This window comes from Chamaea fasciata, unplaced genomic scaffold (assembly GCF_029207755.1).
Source record: "Chamaea fasciata isolate MVZ Bird 193981 ecotype frontalis unplaced genomic scaffold, bChaFas1.0.hap1 SCAF_5, whole genome shotgun sequence".
Taxonomy (NCBI): domain Eukaryota; kingdom Metazoa; phylum Chordata; class Aves; order Passeriformes; family Sylviidae; genus Chamaea; species Chamaea fasciata.
The window spans coordinates 70,484,996-70,501,788 of NW_027094090.1; the positions used below are offsets into that span (position 1 = coordinate 70,484,996).

The 16,793-nt window shown below is 41.0% G+C and overlaps 1 protein-coding gene across 11 annotated transcripts in view; it reads right to left on the reverse strand.

Moving 5' to 3' along the window:
• SOX5 (SRY-box transcription factor 5) overlaps positions 1–16,793 on the reverse strand; it is a 455,968-nt gene that overhangs the window by 135,562 nt on the left and 303,613 nt on the right. For all 11 annotated transcript variants that reach the window (XM_066184389.1, XM_066184390.1, XM_066184391.1 and 8 more), the window contains 2 exons: positions 11,787–11,959; positions 9,289–9,357 (listed from right to left, as the gene is read on the reverse strand). In XM_066184389.1, coding sequence (XP_066040486.1) covers positions 9,289–9,357; positions 11,787–11,959 — 242 coding nt within the window. The remainder of the gene's footprint in view (positions 1–9,288; positions 9,358–11,786; positions 11,960–16,793) is intronic.

The following is a 16,793-nucleotide window of genomic DNA, read 5'->3' on the forward strand; positions in this document are numbered from 1 at the left end:
ACTGGAGTTTCCCATCCCATCTCTCAGCTCTGAGTGCCTGTGCTTGTCTATCTAACAGGTAAGCTGCTAAGGCAGGGTGAAACATTATCACATCCAGGGGACCAGCCCACCCTACACTGGTTGACACCACTGTCATTACAGCCAGGACAAGAAAATGTACCCTCATACTCTGCAGGTCAGAATCTCCTAATATGAAGATTAAAATACGAAGATTACACAAAAAAGTAACATTAACAAACATTTACCAAAAAAATTACATCCTCTATTCATGCTATGCATCACTACAAAACACAGCAAACTCCTAAAGAAAGCTTAATAACCATTTTATGAGCAAAAGTCATGCAAACCCAGGCATATTCCATAATACTGAAGAGGAAACAAATGAGATCTGAATTTATCTTAGAGCTTCATTCTCTTTGAGATCCTTCAGGATATCCTGTGCCACAGAAACTAAATATTACTTGGTCAACAGGGCCAACCCCCCCCCCCCACCCCCCCAATTTAGAGAAATCACCAGATTAATATGCAGTTGTGAATTTTCAAAATTTGTTTTCATCTGGGGGGTGAGACCCTACAATAAATGCTCTCCAATTACGCAGCCATCTGAGTCATTTTGCAACTGGTGACCCTTGTAATGATGTTCTCGTTTTCAGAGCCAATGTGATGCCACACAGCGATTTGTCTGTTAAATTGAATTTTTGCCTCTAGATAGATAGATAGATAGATAGATATAAAGTTTATTTTGAAATGTCTCCTAGTGCTTCTGAGCCTGACTGATGTGAGATGTTATTTTGAACATGCCAAAGCATCTGAACAGCTCCAGTCCTTTCTTTTCAGCGTGCATTCCTTGATAAGTGGCAAAGCTTCCCACTTATCAGTCACTCAAAGTGACTGTGGCTGTCAGTTGTGTACAAAGCGCAATCAGTTTGGAAGAAGAGACACCAGCATTTTTCTTCTCAGCTTGAAGCAAACACGTTTTGACTGCTAGTCATTCAATTTTAAAGCATCTTCAATTAGGGGCGGATGAAGATATAAAGAAAACACATCCTAAACACCTCTGCCAGCCAGCAGTAAAAAATTTATTGTTATCTTCTGCTTTACCTTACTGCAGAGGCAGCATCAGCAGCCTTTTTTGGCTGTGCAACAAAAGTGCTCAGGATTACACACACTCCACACAGACAAGACCACGGCCATAAAGAGTTCATGCACAGCTTTTCCAGCCACTTATATGTGGCACCTTCTGCTCCTGTGCCTCTGCTGCCTGCTGTGCAAATAAATACCTGCACAGGGTACACAGACGTGCCCAGAGCTCACAGGGCACCCCTCGCCACCCATTCTGAACACAAACATTCACAGAACGACACGTGCTGCTCTCCAGCCAATAAAATGCCACGCAAAACCATTATTAAGGCCATGGAAACACAAGGAAGGGAAAGGGAGGGATGGAAGAAAGGAGAAGTTGCTGTGGGAAAGGATGGGCAGCTGCATAAGAAAGGTTACTCAGTACCAGGGAGCTGAAAGTGAAAGAAAATGGTTGAAGTTGATGGGTGAGAGATGCAAAAACTGAAGAGGGGATCTGAAAACAACAACAAAAAAGACAGAGCCCTGAAATGCCTGCTGAGGAGAGGGAGACCAAGATGAGGCCTTGGAGCACAATGCTGCCAGCTGCAATGACTGGATGGGACTGCTGGCCTTTTTCTTACAGTCTGAGATGCTGGATTATTTTGGGTGTTTCAGTGTTCTGGTTTTTAATAGAGAAAGGTTTCTGGCCTTCCGTTGTGATTGTGTGAGAGAACTGGAAAATGGGAACACTGAAAGTTCAGTAACAGAATGTAAATTAAGAAAAGATGCTAAAACGGCAAGAAAAAAAAAAGTCATGAAGTTCAAAACAGTGTTATAATTTGAGAACATTTGGACCAGCAACACTGGAGAAAGCAAGTGCTACTGCAATCAAGTAGCTCAGCATAGGCAAAAAAAGGCTGATTTATCTCAATCAAACATGCCCTTGCATTTTCAATAAATTCAAGTTCACAGAACATTCTGAGTTTGAAGGGACCCACCCACAGGGGTTCAATTCCTCAGGGAATGGCCTATACGGGGAACAAACCCCCAACCCTGGCAAAGTTAGCACCATGCTCTGACCAACTGAGCTCATGCAAGTTTTAAGCCGATACTCCTGGTTTGCACTGGCACAACTTCCCCAGTCAACAAATTTGGATGGTATAAGGGTACAGAAAAGGCCTGAGATCAAACTACCTGTAGAAACTTGCTAAGGGCTATCTTCAGAGTTAAAACCATAGTGCAAAATGATACTCTGCACTGAAAGAAGTATAGATAAAGACCTCGACAGCCTTTCACATAATTCAATTTTCCTGGTAAGGGAAGAAAATGAAGGCCCACAGGTTACTCAAAAGTCCAGTCCAACACAAACGTTATTAATGGAAGCTGAGAGGACAGAAAGCCATTAGCTCATTCTGACTGATTTTTCTGTTTTTTCCCCCCCCCTTCCTTTCCCTATTTCTTCCCCCAGCCTTGGATTGGTTTTCATGGGTTTTTTTTTGTTGTTTGTGTTTTTTTTGTTTTTGTTTTGTTGGTGTTGCCTTTGGTTTTGTTTGTATGTTTTTCGGATCTGTGTATGCATATGTGTGTGGTTTTGAATAACTTCTTTCCCAGGGGATTTTTCCTCCTCAAGGGACAGGCAAGTAATTCTGATAACTGATAGGACATCAGCTGCAGAGCTTTGTGAGGAACAATTGTTTTGCCTCTTTGCTGGCAACATCAGCGGCTTGGGAAGAGGTTGCAAAGTCATGGGAAAGGCTGTAGTGTGACTCCTTTTTGGGTCTCACTGAATCCAGTATGCCCGTGTTTATAAGTTGCAGGAAAACAGCTGCTCCTGACACATGATGAATTTGGACAAAATGTCCCCAGATCCACGAGACTGCTCAGTTTGACTGTGCAGTCATAGCTTGTCATATCCACAGTGGCAAAACAAAACAAAAGAAAAAACAAACCATCTCAGTGGACAGAGCCCGTTCTAAAAATATTTTGGAGAGTGAGGAGGAAGATACTTTCTCACAGTTTCCTACTGAAGAAAGGTCTCATTAAAACTCCCACTAATACAAACAAGAGCCTTTTCTCCATGTTCAGTGGGAGTTGGATCAGGCCCTCACTTCAACAGCTTCATTGTCTTACCAAGGAAACCTTTTGTCCTCACCTCTCTCTAATATGCAGAGAAGACTCTAATTATAGAAAAACTAATGCTGTTCTGCCTTGCAAGGGCTTGCAAAGTGATTGTAGCACCACAAAACACTCCTCTGCAGTCACTGGTCTGTCAGAACAGCAGAATTCCCAGGGAAAACGGGATTCCAGAAGTAACAGGCATTATTACATCTGTAACCAAGCCCTTGCGTAGCAGATGCTCATTTTTGTGTCTCCACTGAAGGACTCATCATCTCCAGCCCCTTAAAGCCTCTAGAGAACTCTGGTTACAGACCTGTGAGAGGCTGGGAACCGGGAAAGAAATGCCCCAAGACCTCATGGCTGCACTGAGGAGACACTGCCAGGGCAAACACCAACAGTAAGGATCTCTACCTTCCGTATTACAAGTCCAAAGTTCTCCAAGCATTTAGCTCATACAGTAGCCTGCTGGAGGTGTTTTGTTTTTCGGTGTTTTTTTTTTTTTTTTTTTTTTTTTTTTTAAGCAGCAGACAGAAAATTAAAGGCTTAGTAATGTTGGAAGTATAATTTAAGACTGCAAACTTGTTGGGTTGGGGCAGGGAAAAAAATCACATTTCTTTTTGTGCAGTCAATTAATCTGTGTTTTGTCTCAACAAGAGAGAGAAGCTGGTACCATCTAACAAAACAAAAAGAACACAAATAGGCCTAAATATCATGCAGCCAGCTCTGGATAACAGATGATTGCTCACCTGAGGAGTTCAAAACAAACAAATCTAAACAAGAAAAATAACTGCATGGTTAAATTATGGTATCTAAAGAACTCTGGAAGCAGGTCTCTACCACTGTTTTGGAAGACTGGAATCAATCCAGAACCTCTTGCTGTTTGGAAAGTTTTGACAATAACAACTGTGTCATTTCAAAACTTTGCATGTTAAGCTTAAGAAATATTTTGCTGAACTTCTGTGTAACTCGGAAACCAAATCCCTCTTTCCTCCCCAAAAATATAGCTACATGTTGAAAAATAGATCTGGCTGAAAAATGGACTAGCCATCCTGCAGGAAATTCTAAGTTCAAGATTTTATTACATTCCAAACTGGAACAACTTCTTAAACCTCAGAAGGTAATGAGAATGGGAATATTCTGGTTTGAGAACACACCAGTGCAGCCAGGCCTCTTCATCTACCAACACAACCCATGGGGAAAGGGACACAGCCAGCTGACAGCGGGTGGGAGGATGGAAACCTGGATTCAGACTCACAAAGGAAAGCCTTCTTTGGAGCTGGGAGGACAAAATTCTTGATTTACCTCTAGACAAATTGCTGAGGGTCTGCAAAGCTTGAGGCCACAGCAAACTTTCCACCTAGGAGCTGACAAAGCCGCATCCCGCCTGGCAGGTGTGAACACTAAAAGGGTTAATTCGATTTTTACTGGGCCTGTGAAAGTTTTAGCAGAGAAATAAGGGCCTGCAAAAGCTGCTTTCAGCAAGGGCAGTTGGGAGATAAGAAGAACACATCTGGCCCAGGAATGCAGTGATAGACAAAACAAAGGACTGAATCTCTGGGAACCTGGGGTGGGATTTATGGTAATGGGGTGAACTGTTCTGTGCACAGAGAGACCCTACATAAGTAAACCTCTTGCAGAATCATGTACCCACTTTAGGTTAGAATGACCTATGTGCACCTTCAGGCCTGAAAAAAATTACTCCCTCTTTAACGTAATTTCAGTGTTGGAGAGATTAATTCCCATATTTCCGGCATTTGGTAACAGCTGGAGTAGGCCAGAGACACTCGCTCCAGCTTTGCATCAGAATTTAGTTGGGATCCCCTCATTCTCAGAGGTCCAAACTTCCCACAAAACCGTTTTCCTATTACAACATCTGCTCTAGCTCTGGAGGAAAATGAAAACCCTCTCCTCAAACACCCAGGCATCAAATGGTTACTGTCTGGAAGGAATTGCCCTCAAATTTCAGAAAGCACTTGGTTCTTGGGCTAAGTATGTCACTCCGAAAAGAATAAGAATTAGTAACCAAGTACTGGCAGTAGTAAACCAAAAAAAGTCAAACAGAACTGTGGCCTTAACGTTAGAAACACTGTAAAGCAGCGTTTTTACTTCCTGCTGCTTTGAGATCTTAGTTTTACATTACTGGCAACCTGAAGTGTTCCAAGATCTTGAGCTGGGCTCTCCAAAAAAAATTTTGACTAAAAATCAGAACAGATTAGAAAACAGCATTTGGCCTCTGTTTTGTTTGCCTTCTAATTTTGGAACTTGTAGCGCTCATGGTTTCAGATTTTGCCTGGAAATATGAGAGTTGGAAGTTTACATTTTGGAGAAATGAAAGCTGGCATTTTTGTCATCACATGACTCCAAGAGCTGGGGCTTGAGGGAAAAACATAAAACATTGTCAGGTTTTCTACAAAATTGTGAGATTAGCAGTATCAGTTTTATCACAATTTAGGCTGCAAGGTTGACCTATTTTATCAACAGTGCCCTACTGAATATGAATTGCTTTATGAATTTTAACAACCATATTTCATTTTAAATATAGTTAAATTAAAGTGACATTCATCACTGAGCTTCAAAGCAAACCCTTCCATCATCATCCTGGGCTAGACTTTTTCTCTGAGCAAGTGAATTGCACGACCCCTCCAAACTTTGTGTTTCAGAGACACCCTTTGAAGAAGGACACCTTTGGGGGAAGTACTGGGGGACGAGCTCAGCATCACGAGCACCTTCCAAGTTTCTTCCACTCTCTGCCCCAGGTTCTAGAGTAAGGACACCAGGAAGCAGATTACGGCCTCAGAAAAGATGAGCAGGTAACCAGGACAGCTTCCTTGAGGCCCTGGAGGACAAAACCAAACTGAATCCAAGAACTTAGTGAGCTGTTCTAGGTTGTCAGCCTGTTCTACAGCTGCAAATCACTACCATTCTGAAATACAATCTGAAATCTTTGGGGTTGTTGATGCACAAGAGCAGTCAAAACACACATTCCAGTTCCATTTATGGTAAAACAGCACGACTGAGGGGTGCAGGGGAGAAGACCACAAATACCCAGCAGGCAGAAACTGTTCCAGTGAAAACCTTACACACAAAGATTAGGCAGAACAGAAAGCAGTGTGCACGGGAGGACGCATTCCAAAGTGGCATAAAAACAAATGGGGGAGGGTTAGTTAATTACTCAGAGAAACCCAAACCTCTTCACAAATTAGGTCTAGAACATCCTGAAAAGTAGAAAAACAAAAACCAAAAATATTTGCCAAAACACAAAATCCCATCTAGTACCCATTATAGCATTTTGAGGTCGTACAGATTCTCAAATTTAATCTAATCTGCAACTTTTCTCCTGTTTACTTAACCCTCTGTACAAATTCCTTGTTTTCTGTTTTAGTGACACCACCTTCCAATTAATTCAGAAGAGATGGGCTTGGAAAGGACATGTCAATTAGAGACTCAGGTGGCAGGTACATTTTTCTAAGCTCAAGGAACTAAAGCATCTTTCCCCAGCATCACAGAAGGGCTAGTTTAATTGAGCTGTAGTTACACTGAGCATTTTCAGTCTTCTCTAAGGAGGAGAGAGACGTCACAGTCTCTCCCTGGATACATATTGTGTATCAGTGATTGTGTGATGGGGTAAGGAGAGAGGGAACTGTTTCCAAGTTAGCACACAGAGAGAAAGGGCTCATAAATCACGGGGTCAGCCAGGTTATGCTTTTTTTTTAACCTCAGGGTATTATGCTTTCAATACAATATTTCATATCTTTTTTTCTGTGTAATAATTTATCTGGAATTGTGGCAACTCTTGCAAGCTTAGAAAAAAGTTGGCTCGAGTAAAACGATTCCTTTGTCATAAATAACTTATGCTCATAACCACAGCATAATCATTCAACTGCACGTAAGTCAAATTGTTATCCACTCTTTGTAGGAATATTTCCCTGTCAATAAACCTAATGCTATTTCAAATCTTCAGGCCAGTGTGACAGAAGCCTGTTAAGATTAATTAGGGCAAGGTCAGAAAAGCTGAACTCACAACTACATTCTTGTCACAGTTTTCTTCCACCTACCATAACCCATAAGCTGACTGTAAACTCACTGACCATTTTAAACATGGGCATGTTAGGGTGACTTCATTGTCTTAATTTATGTACAAAGGGCGATTTCTTTAAGGATTGTTTCTTCTCTGACAGTCACTAATTGAGAAGAAATATTTTGCTTTGTGTTCACTGTCAATAAGTATTTTTTTTTCTTATTTTTAAATGTTTTTCCCTTCAGAGTTATGGGGTTCAACCGGGGTTAATGAAACTTCAGGATCATACAGGCATGGAACTGTCCGGATTGCCTGTGCAGTATAACCAGAATTTCACCACAAACAGGTCAGCTCTGTGGGAATGAGAGAACAGTACTGCCCCTCTGCCTGTTCAATTCTTGACCTTTCTTGCCTGACCATCCAAAAGGTGGGTGCCACAAATCTGATGGGGTTTGTGTGAAGTGGACCCCGGAGGTGAAATTCTGACCTCAGCAGGGTCAATATTTCATCTGAAATCCCTTGAGACAGACCTCCAATCATTTCTAAGGATTGCAGCTTCTATCAGATGGTAGTTGGCTGACTTTCATTTACTACTGACTTAGGTCAAACTTGGACCAGGGATCAAGAGATGAAAGGCTCTATATCTCATTATCAATAACCAGGGTTTTCTTCACTACCCTAAAAACAACATACTTCATTCTTATCTACAAGGCATTAAAACTTAAAAGGGTTGGGGTCAAATTATGTTACTTCAATTTATTTTTATTCACTGCTTATAAAATAACTTCCTCTCTTGCTGCCATAGCTAAATGCTAAAAATATAAATATTTTCCTTACTATTGTACAGGTTTTGCTATTGTTTTTCTTTTAAAGTCTAATTAAAAATGCAGCGATAAAGAAAAATCCCTCCCACACACAAATTAAAGAGGAAGAAAAGAGTACAGGGGTCGAGGCCAAACCAAGCCTTATCAATCTCAAAATTATTTTCAGCAAAGCACATCTTGTGTAGAAGTTGCCTTATAACACAGGGGTGGACCTTCCCAGGAGTTTTTAATAAAAATGCAAGTCCTCATATGAACAGAATGTCCTCTGGAATGATAGAGCCAAGTTTTCTTCTAGTATGAAGCCATACAGCTCCCTTGATCTGGCTGGAATTGAGTTTTCTTAAATGGGTTACAATTGTGATTGATAATTTTAGGCAACTCACTCTGAAATACTGATGAAAAGCTTTGGAAGGAGAATCCTGCTGCTACTGAACAAACAGAACACAGTCTACAGCAACTTGCATGCTCTGTACAAAACTGCATAATTAAACAACCAGAGATTTTACCCTGATCCTAGATATCTGTAAGAAGTCAAACCTCTCCTTTGTTACTTTGTGAAAACCTTCACAAGCAAACTGATTTGCATTGTTCCCAAAACAGGGGCTTGCACATGGAAGAAAAGTGACGAGAAACAGTCAATGGCATGAAAAGCAACTTCTGAACCCATTAAGGAAGAAAGAGGCTAAATAAAGTTTACTGGTCATGCTGGTTTAACAACTTTTTCTGCTACTGGGAATAAACCTTTTATATACCTGGAACTTACACAGTTGCTCTCCTGAATCTAACCAACCTTTTGAGCAGCTTCTTACTCACACAACACTCCACCACAAATAAAAACGTCCAGACTTCCAAAACCTCAGGCAGAGGCAAGAAGGTGCACTTGATTATCAGTCACTGAAGAGAACTACCATAGCAAAACCTCAAAAACAGAGCTGTAGGACATCAGTTCCAAACAAACCCCTTCTGGCAATGCTTTTGTCACTCCTGAGGAAAGAGGATTTGGTCCTGCAAATTCCTGCTTGCATGACCAGCTCCTCTAATACCATCTTCCTGATCCTACAAGAACCATGTTAATCATACAAGGCCTTCCAGAAACTGACCTTTTTTGCTATATGACAGGCAAAATCCTCATGTGTTTCCATAAACAAGATGCCAGCCAACTGCAGAGAATCTTAAAGAGCTTATGGCAATAATGGCTGAGGGAAAGAGTGGGAAAAGGGAAAGGAAGAGAGATAACAGGGGCATGGAAGGAGACGCGTCTCTGACCTGGATCTGCTGCTGAAGAAGGTTAATTTTGTGTTGCTGCTGCAGAAGCTGCTGCTGTTGTCTTGCAATCTGTGAAGAAATTGCACAGAAAAAACATGAGACATGGATCACCATTCCCAGAGCCCATCCATAGGAAGCTTCAACCCTGCTTAGTTCCTTAAACCTCTCCACTGAACTAAGAAACCTTCAAGGGCTGGAGACTGTTGCTGAAGCAAGGGGCACATGTTCAGGAACAATTCATTGCTAATACTAGTGAGAAAGGGAATCTTATAGAAAATGTTGTCCTGGGTATGAAGACAAGGACCTATGCAAAAATCTTACTGAAAGGGCACTAGTAAAACTCCCCAGGAGAGAGAACAATACTGGCAGAGAAACTGAAAAATAGTGGAGGAAGGTAGAAAAGGCAAAAAAGTAGGGTGGCCAGAATTACTCTTCTGTTTGGCACAAAAATTCCAAAAAAAAAACCGGCAATCTGACACCATGGAGAAAGGTTCTTAGTGTACTTTTTTTTCATGTATAAACAGGCACAAAGAGACTGGAACTGAGTTTGGAAAAAACACTGGCTCTTCCATGTGTGTATCAGCTGCAAGAAACTAAGGGGGCAGGCAAGGCTACAAGGCTCAACTCCGAAACTGGTTTATGGAAGGGGATGGAGTAGTTCTAAGTCTCCTCTCAAAGCCAAGAGCAATTTTCCATAAGGACTTCCACCCTCCCTCTCTGCTAAACGATTGTGAATGTTGCTGTGGACACATTTTACACACTGTGAAGGAAAAAGCAGACATTAACAGAATGAAATTAAGAGTTCTAAAGGCTGGAGGGAGATAAACCACTCTTGAAGTTAAAAAGAAAATTTGAAAAACTTTCATTAAAGTTGTCACAAAAGCCAGTGCTCTTGAACAGCCAGTGCAGCAGTATAAACATTAGAAAAAGCTCTGCTCTTCCCCTGTGTTATGTGTACACATCTCAGGGTCAGCTGGTAACTTATACATACTTACTGGGAGAAATTTTGGTGCTTTCTTCCCCTTAGGTATTTCTTTTTCTTTCTATTATTAGACTATTTGCATAAGAAATACTCACTCATAGTTACCTTCACATCTAACAGATTAAATAAATGTTTTCTTTCTGGAGCCTTTCTTGAAAAAAAAAAATTCTTATCATTACATTTTTTTCAGACTGTGGACACTTTAATTTCTGCATAATATAAAAGTATACACAATTTCTTCGATTAAAGGAAATCCTAGTTATCCTAATTTCTTATAGCCTTTTCTCATTGTCTTCATTTCCTTTATCACTTTCAAATCCCTCAGCCATCCTGTGGCACTAGGGACTTTAAAAGGCAGGGTGGAGGGAACAGCTCATACAGGATGTCTCCTCGTGAAAGAATCTTGCCAAATTCCACCTTCACTCCTTCATCTACCTTTGCTGTTTTAACAACAGCATCATACAAATTCTCCAGCTTAAGGTAAATCACTTCTGTTCTCCCTGTATGGGATTTCAGGCGTGAGGCCAAAATGCCCTTTGTTTAAGACAAGGTTTTTAAATAATTAAAAAACAGGGAAAACCAAGGCTTCAATGTCTGAAGCTATCAGCAGTGGTTTCGAAATCTTGAGACTTGCTTAAGTGCAATACCAACACTGAATATGACAACTATGACAGATTTCAAAGAATTCTGTGAGTTTCATGAAACTCACATAGCTGCAAATCTGTGATAAAATTTTAAACTAGATATCTAAATATTCTCTGTTCATGTTCAAGTACAAAAGGATGGACATTAATTTCTGTTAAAATCTGCACAGTGAAATCTGTGAGAAAAGTTATGTTTTTTGCCTAAAATGTTCTATGCCCTTGTATACACATTGGAACTGATCACACGTGAAAAAACCATGTTTGCATTTCCAGTGAAGGGTATATTTGCAAGAACTGAAAATCAAGCCTCTCAAGTGTAGAAGAAAAAAAGTCACACTTGTTCACTGACTTTATATTATTCTCTGCTTTTTTCCACAGCTGGCAAAACCCAACCTTTTCATTTCTCACATTACAATCCAAGTGCTGCATTTTGTTCTTTTTATATCTACTCAGTATTACCGAATTAAAGCAGTTCTGGTGGATCATTCAGGAAGGCTGACTTCGCCTTTTTATTTACAGATAGTTTAAAAAACCTAGTAATGAAAGATAGTACAGAATTGCAGAAGATTCTGAGTTGCAAGGGACTCACACGAACTGTCAAGTCCAACTGTTAAATGAATGGCCCACGCAGGGGCTGAACCCACAGCCTTGGCATTATTGGAACCAGGCTCTGGACAACTCCAAGATGGATATATTGCAAATTAAATCATTCTTCTGATACGTTTTTGTTCAAACTTTTCTCACTTTGGAGAACAAACAGAAAAGATTTTGGGTGCAGAGCAGCTTTTAGAGTACGAAGCCTAAAAGATAAACTACTGGAAAGTCCTTCTGGAAAATGATTTAAGCTGACAGCCACTGTAATAATCACTCACCTGTTCTTGTTGCTGCTTAGCCAGCTCCATTTGCTGGCGTTGTTTCTCGATCTGAGATGCAGCCAGCTTCTTCTGTTCGTCGTGAGCTGCTAGCAGCTGTTCCCTCAAACTGGTCAGCTGATTGATCATACCCATGAGCTGCCTTTCTTTCTCAGCGAGGCTTTCTGGAGTCCCTGGGCATCATATGGTGGGAGGGAAAAAAAAAAAAATAAAAAGGGGTGAGGAGAAGAGAGGAAATTTAGAGCGATCCAGCTCTTTATTTTGCAGCTTTACTGTAAGCAAAGTTTTAGGAGAAGCAAAGAGCAGCAGCAGCATATTGCAATATGCTGCACACTAAGGCCTGTTCCTTTACAGAAAAATGAGCCGTGGAGGATGAATCTGTACACAGGCTTTGATCTGGTGTCCCCCTTCAATGTTTCTTTGCCCTTTCATCTATTTTCCACTGCCTTTCTGTCAGATTAATAAAGTGAAATAATGGTGCCTATTTGGAGAAAGTTTTAAGTTTTAAACACCGGTGATCAAAAAAATCAACCCTTCCAGGTTTGTAAGACAATTATATTTATGTCATAAACTTCGGAAAAAGACAGTTTCTGTAAGTGTCAAAGCATTGATGTAGGATAACTATTAACATCCCTCTATACCCTGTTATCTCATCTACATCCCTGATTAGGATTAAATTATATAGTATTTAAATTGTCAATAACTCCTATTGTTGTTACTGCTACCAAGGTGCACTTTTAAAGGAAAAAGTCTTTTATAAAAGTATCTGAAAACCTGAGTTAAGCACAACTCACCATCACCCTCATTTGTACTGGAAGATTTTTTTTTAGAGTTCAGCAGACACAGACAGAGAAACTCACTACCTCACTTTCATAATCATGATGAAGAAATTATTTTTCTACCCAGAAGAACAGGGGTTTATAAGGGAAGGGAAGAAAAAATTCCAAGAAAAATCAAAACCTATGACTCATACACTACCAAAAAAAAAAAAAAAAGCGCACTTTTAATATATGTAGGATCATCTGACTGTGAATTTAAAAGACCTGAAAATACGTGTAGCAGCTAATCCACAGATATCCCCAATACCACCACACCCTCTCACATGAGTCAGATCCTATGAAAACCTTTCTAAAAAGCCTTTAGGAAAGGATTAAGGCTATCAGTGTCAATGCCTCCTCTGAAAATAGCCTGCTTTTGGGACTACCCTTCCATACAAACCTCTTCGAAACACAGGAAGCATTCTTCTGCCAATGTCACCAGTGCTCTCCAAGTGAAAAAAAAAAAAGAAAAAGAAAAAAAAAATTGGCGACTATAGCGAACATGCTCCTAGCCAACTATCAGTCAGACATGGAAAAGAGCTACTGGTAATAGCTCATTTAGTCTACCCCCCTGCCAGTGCAGGAATGTTCCCTACAATGTATTTACTACAGCTCTCTAGGTTGGATTGAAATGTCTGAAATGGGGAATCATCTACTGCTTGCTTTGAAAGGCTGCACCGCAGCCTTTGAGGTGCCTTTGCTTGATAGTTAGCTCAACTCACCTTTTTTGTTACGTTTTGTCTGATTTTTTTTTTGTTTCCTTTTTGTTACTTTTACTTAATTTCAATGATGTGATCCCAAGCAACATCCCATTTGCTTCATTAGCCAAGTCCAAGCACTTAAATCCATTTTTAGACAGCCATATGCAAGTGGAAAACCACAAAAAAACACCAGAAAATACGTGACAGAAGAAATGTAACTAGATTGTTTTTTATTGGGGTTCTAGAAATTTCTGTGAAAATATTCTCACCACATAACAAAGAAATACAGCAGAATATTCTCAGATAAAGGCTCCAGAAAAACTGTGGCACAAGCTGGAAACTTGAGAAACACACTGAAACAGAAACCATAGGACTTTAAACCTGTTCTGCTAAAAGCTGTGAGAAAGAATGGAAGCCAGCGCTAAAAACACTATCACGGCTGAAGAAAACACTTCTAACTATGATTTTTCCTTCCAACATTGGAGACAGAGAACTGCTACAAGTAATGCATTTGCCACCTGGCCATGGAATTAATCAGAAGTTTCTATTGCCACTCTTCATCCTTTATTTGTTTTTCCCCGGGATAAAAGGTGCAGTGTTTCCAAGTGGTGTAGAGGAATTATTCTGGAGGGCAGCCCCTGCCTTAGCTTGTCCACGTGGGTTACTGTAATGCTCCCCTAATGAAGACTATAATGCACTGATCCTGCCTCTGTAACTGAAACAATCTGAAAACAAAATATTTTGTGCTTATTTATTCAGCAGATGTTTTATTCCTAACATTTACTGAGGGGCGGATGCAAACACAGAGAGGGGAAGAAGGTCCTAGAGAAAGAAGGAATACACAGGATTGTCTCAGTCCCTGGGTTAGGGTAAGCAAAAAGAAATCACTGTCAAATACACCAACACACATCACAGCTCTTCAGCCAGTACTGGTTCATCTGCGTATTTTGAGCTACTACAGTAGCTTTCAGTCGGGAATCGAAAAGCATTTTGTAAAGTTAAATTAATCCCCATCTTTAAATTAATCTGAAAGGTGGAAAAAACGTTTTCATATGTGTAAACTGACAGACAGAGGGATCACAGAGCTGGTTACCAACAGCGGTGGAAAAAAAGACGCGCTGATATCCAGCCCCGCGTGTCAAAGTCCTGGCCGCGCTTCCTGGGAGGGAACAGGATGCTCCATGTGCCACTGACCTGACCAGGCACTGCACAGGCTGGGACATCCACCTCCTGCACTGCTTCTTCAGCCTGGCTGACCTACAGAGCAGCAAAAAAAAAAACCCACCAGGAAAAAACCAGCTTTATCTGAATCGCAGGAATGAAGATGAAGTGCTGCATCCAGCTCTGGGGTCCTCAGCACAGGAAAGATGTGGACTCGTTGCGAGAGGTACAGAGGAGACCACAAACATGACCAGAGGGCTGCAGCACCTCTCCTGTCAGAAAGGCTGAGAGAGTTTGGGCTGTTCAGCCTGGAGAAAAGAAGGCTCCAGAGACACCTTCCAGTACCTGAAAGGGGCTTGTAAAGATGGGGACAAACTTTTAGCAGGGCCTGCTGTGACAGGAGAAGAGGCAATGGTTTTAAAAGAAAACAGGGTCAATTTAGCTTAGATATAAGGAAGAAACTGTTTACAATGAACGTGGTAAAACACTGAAACAAGTTGCCCAGAGAGGTGGTGGATGTCCCATCCCTGGAAATTTTCACGAGCAGGTGGGACTGGGCTCTGAACAACCCGGTTTAGTGAAAGGTGTCCCTGCCCACTGCAGGGGCATTGGACCTGATGACCTTCCCACCCAAACTATGACTCTATGAACTAAGAGCAAGCAGGCAGCGCAATGAAGTGCCAATGCAGACAGCAAAATCACAGGCACACTGCAGCCACGCACAAACTGACTCAGTCTCTTCATTATTATGCAGTTTTTAAAGAAAATCTGAAATGCCCACAAGGGGTGTTTTATATCCTACTTAGTACGTACAATGCATAATTCCTTGGGTTTATACAGCTGGAGTGAAAGTAGTCTGACAAAAGGCAGACTTCTTGCATTATATTTCTCAAGCTATTTCAGTTTGCTTATAAACCAAAAGGGAAAATTTATCAGCACCAGCTTTATTAAAAAAAAAAAAAAAAAATCTTCTGTTGGAGAATACTTCCTGGAAAACATGGCTTAGTAGGTACTTTTTCTTCACAGGACTAAGCCATCCTTCCAGTAACTGGAATAGTACTTAATGATAATTTCAATTCTTTGAGGTAATAATTCCTTGCAAAATAAGTACTTGGACAGCCATACTCTCAAGTGACCTGGACAAAACCAGAGGCAAAAAAGATCAGCTATGTGGCTCTAATGAGAGATGGTGAGTTTTGTGCAGATTTCCCCTTGTCTTACTCATACATCTATATAAGCCCCATTACCACAAATCATAGTTTTCACAGATCTTGCAGGTAACTGGTGGCTTGTAAATGTGTGAAAATTAAAACAAAAAAAAGGGAAGTAGTTGAATCAGACGGTCCTGATAATAACGTTAAGTGTTGGCATTTAGTTAAAGTTTGGTATTTTTTATGTTAGCCTTATTACCTAGCACACCTTCTCTATAATTACCTTCATAGAAATGCTCCACAAAAGTGCCATTTCACAGCTGCCATGGCCAGTCATTTATTACTTTGCATAATATATGAAGGCCAAAGCATGGACAGTGTTATATATTTCATGGTGAGGCGAGAGCAACAGTGGGGTCACTACCTAAGTACAAGCAGTTACAGGAATTTTTCCTGGTGTATTAAAAATTACTACAGAGGTAAGAGCTCCAGTTGTTTTTTGATGATTTTCTAGATGCCATAGATCGGGGGTAAACAAGGATGATGGACTTCTGTCCTACCCTCAGTGTTTTCTCTCTGTTAACCTGCAGGAGATCTAAACCTGTATCATCATGTGAAGTGTCTCGGCAGCTAAGGGATTTCCATTTAAAGAATTCTGCAGCTTACAGGGCAAAACGTGTCAGTATTTTAAGCAACTAAACCAACAAAAGAGTAAAGACAGTTGCTCAGATTATGCTGCTTGTGAATTAATGAACTATCCACATGGCTGCTGACCCTGCTAGGACCTAGGAGGGCGTGCAAAGCCCCTCAAACCCCAGCAGCCATCTTCAGCTGCTTCCTCACTAAACTCCCCTGGAGCTGCTCCAAGCAGCACAGAGTTGGGAATGGTTCTGGACCTGGCCTTTCCATGCTGCAGTGCTCTCACTCCAGCCAGGCAGCAGGGCTGAGTGGAGAAAACCCTTTATTGAAGCATACAGCTCGACAGCAAGCTAGACCACTTCACAGAGCCACTGAGTGAGGAGCAAAAGGAGAGTGCCTTGAAACAGTGACTGCCTCAAGAATCACTCCTAACTACCGTCAGATCCATGACAAACAGGTACTGCACACTTTCTGTTTAACAAAGCTTTTAACCACCAGGCCACCAGCCTTTCAGGGGATTGCTGTAGGTGCTCTCTG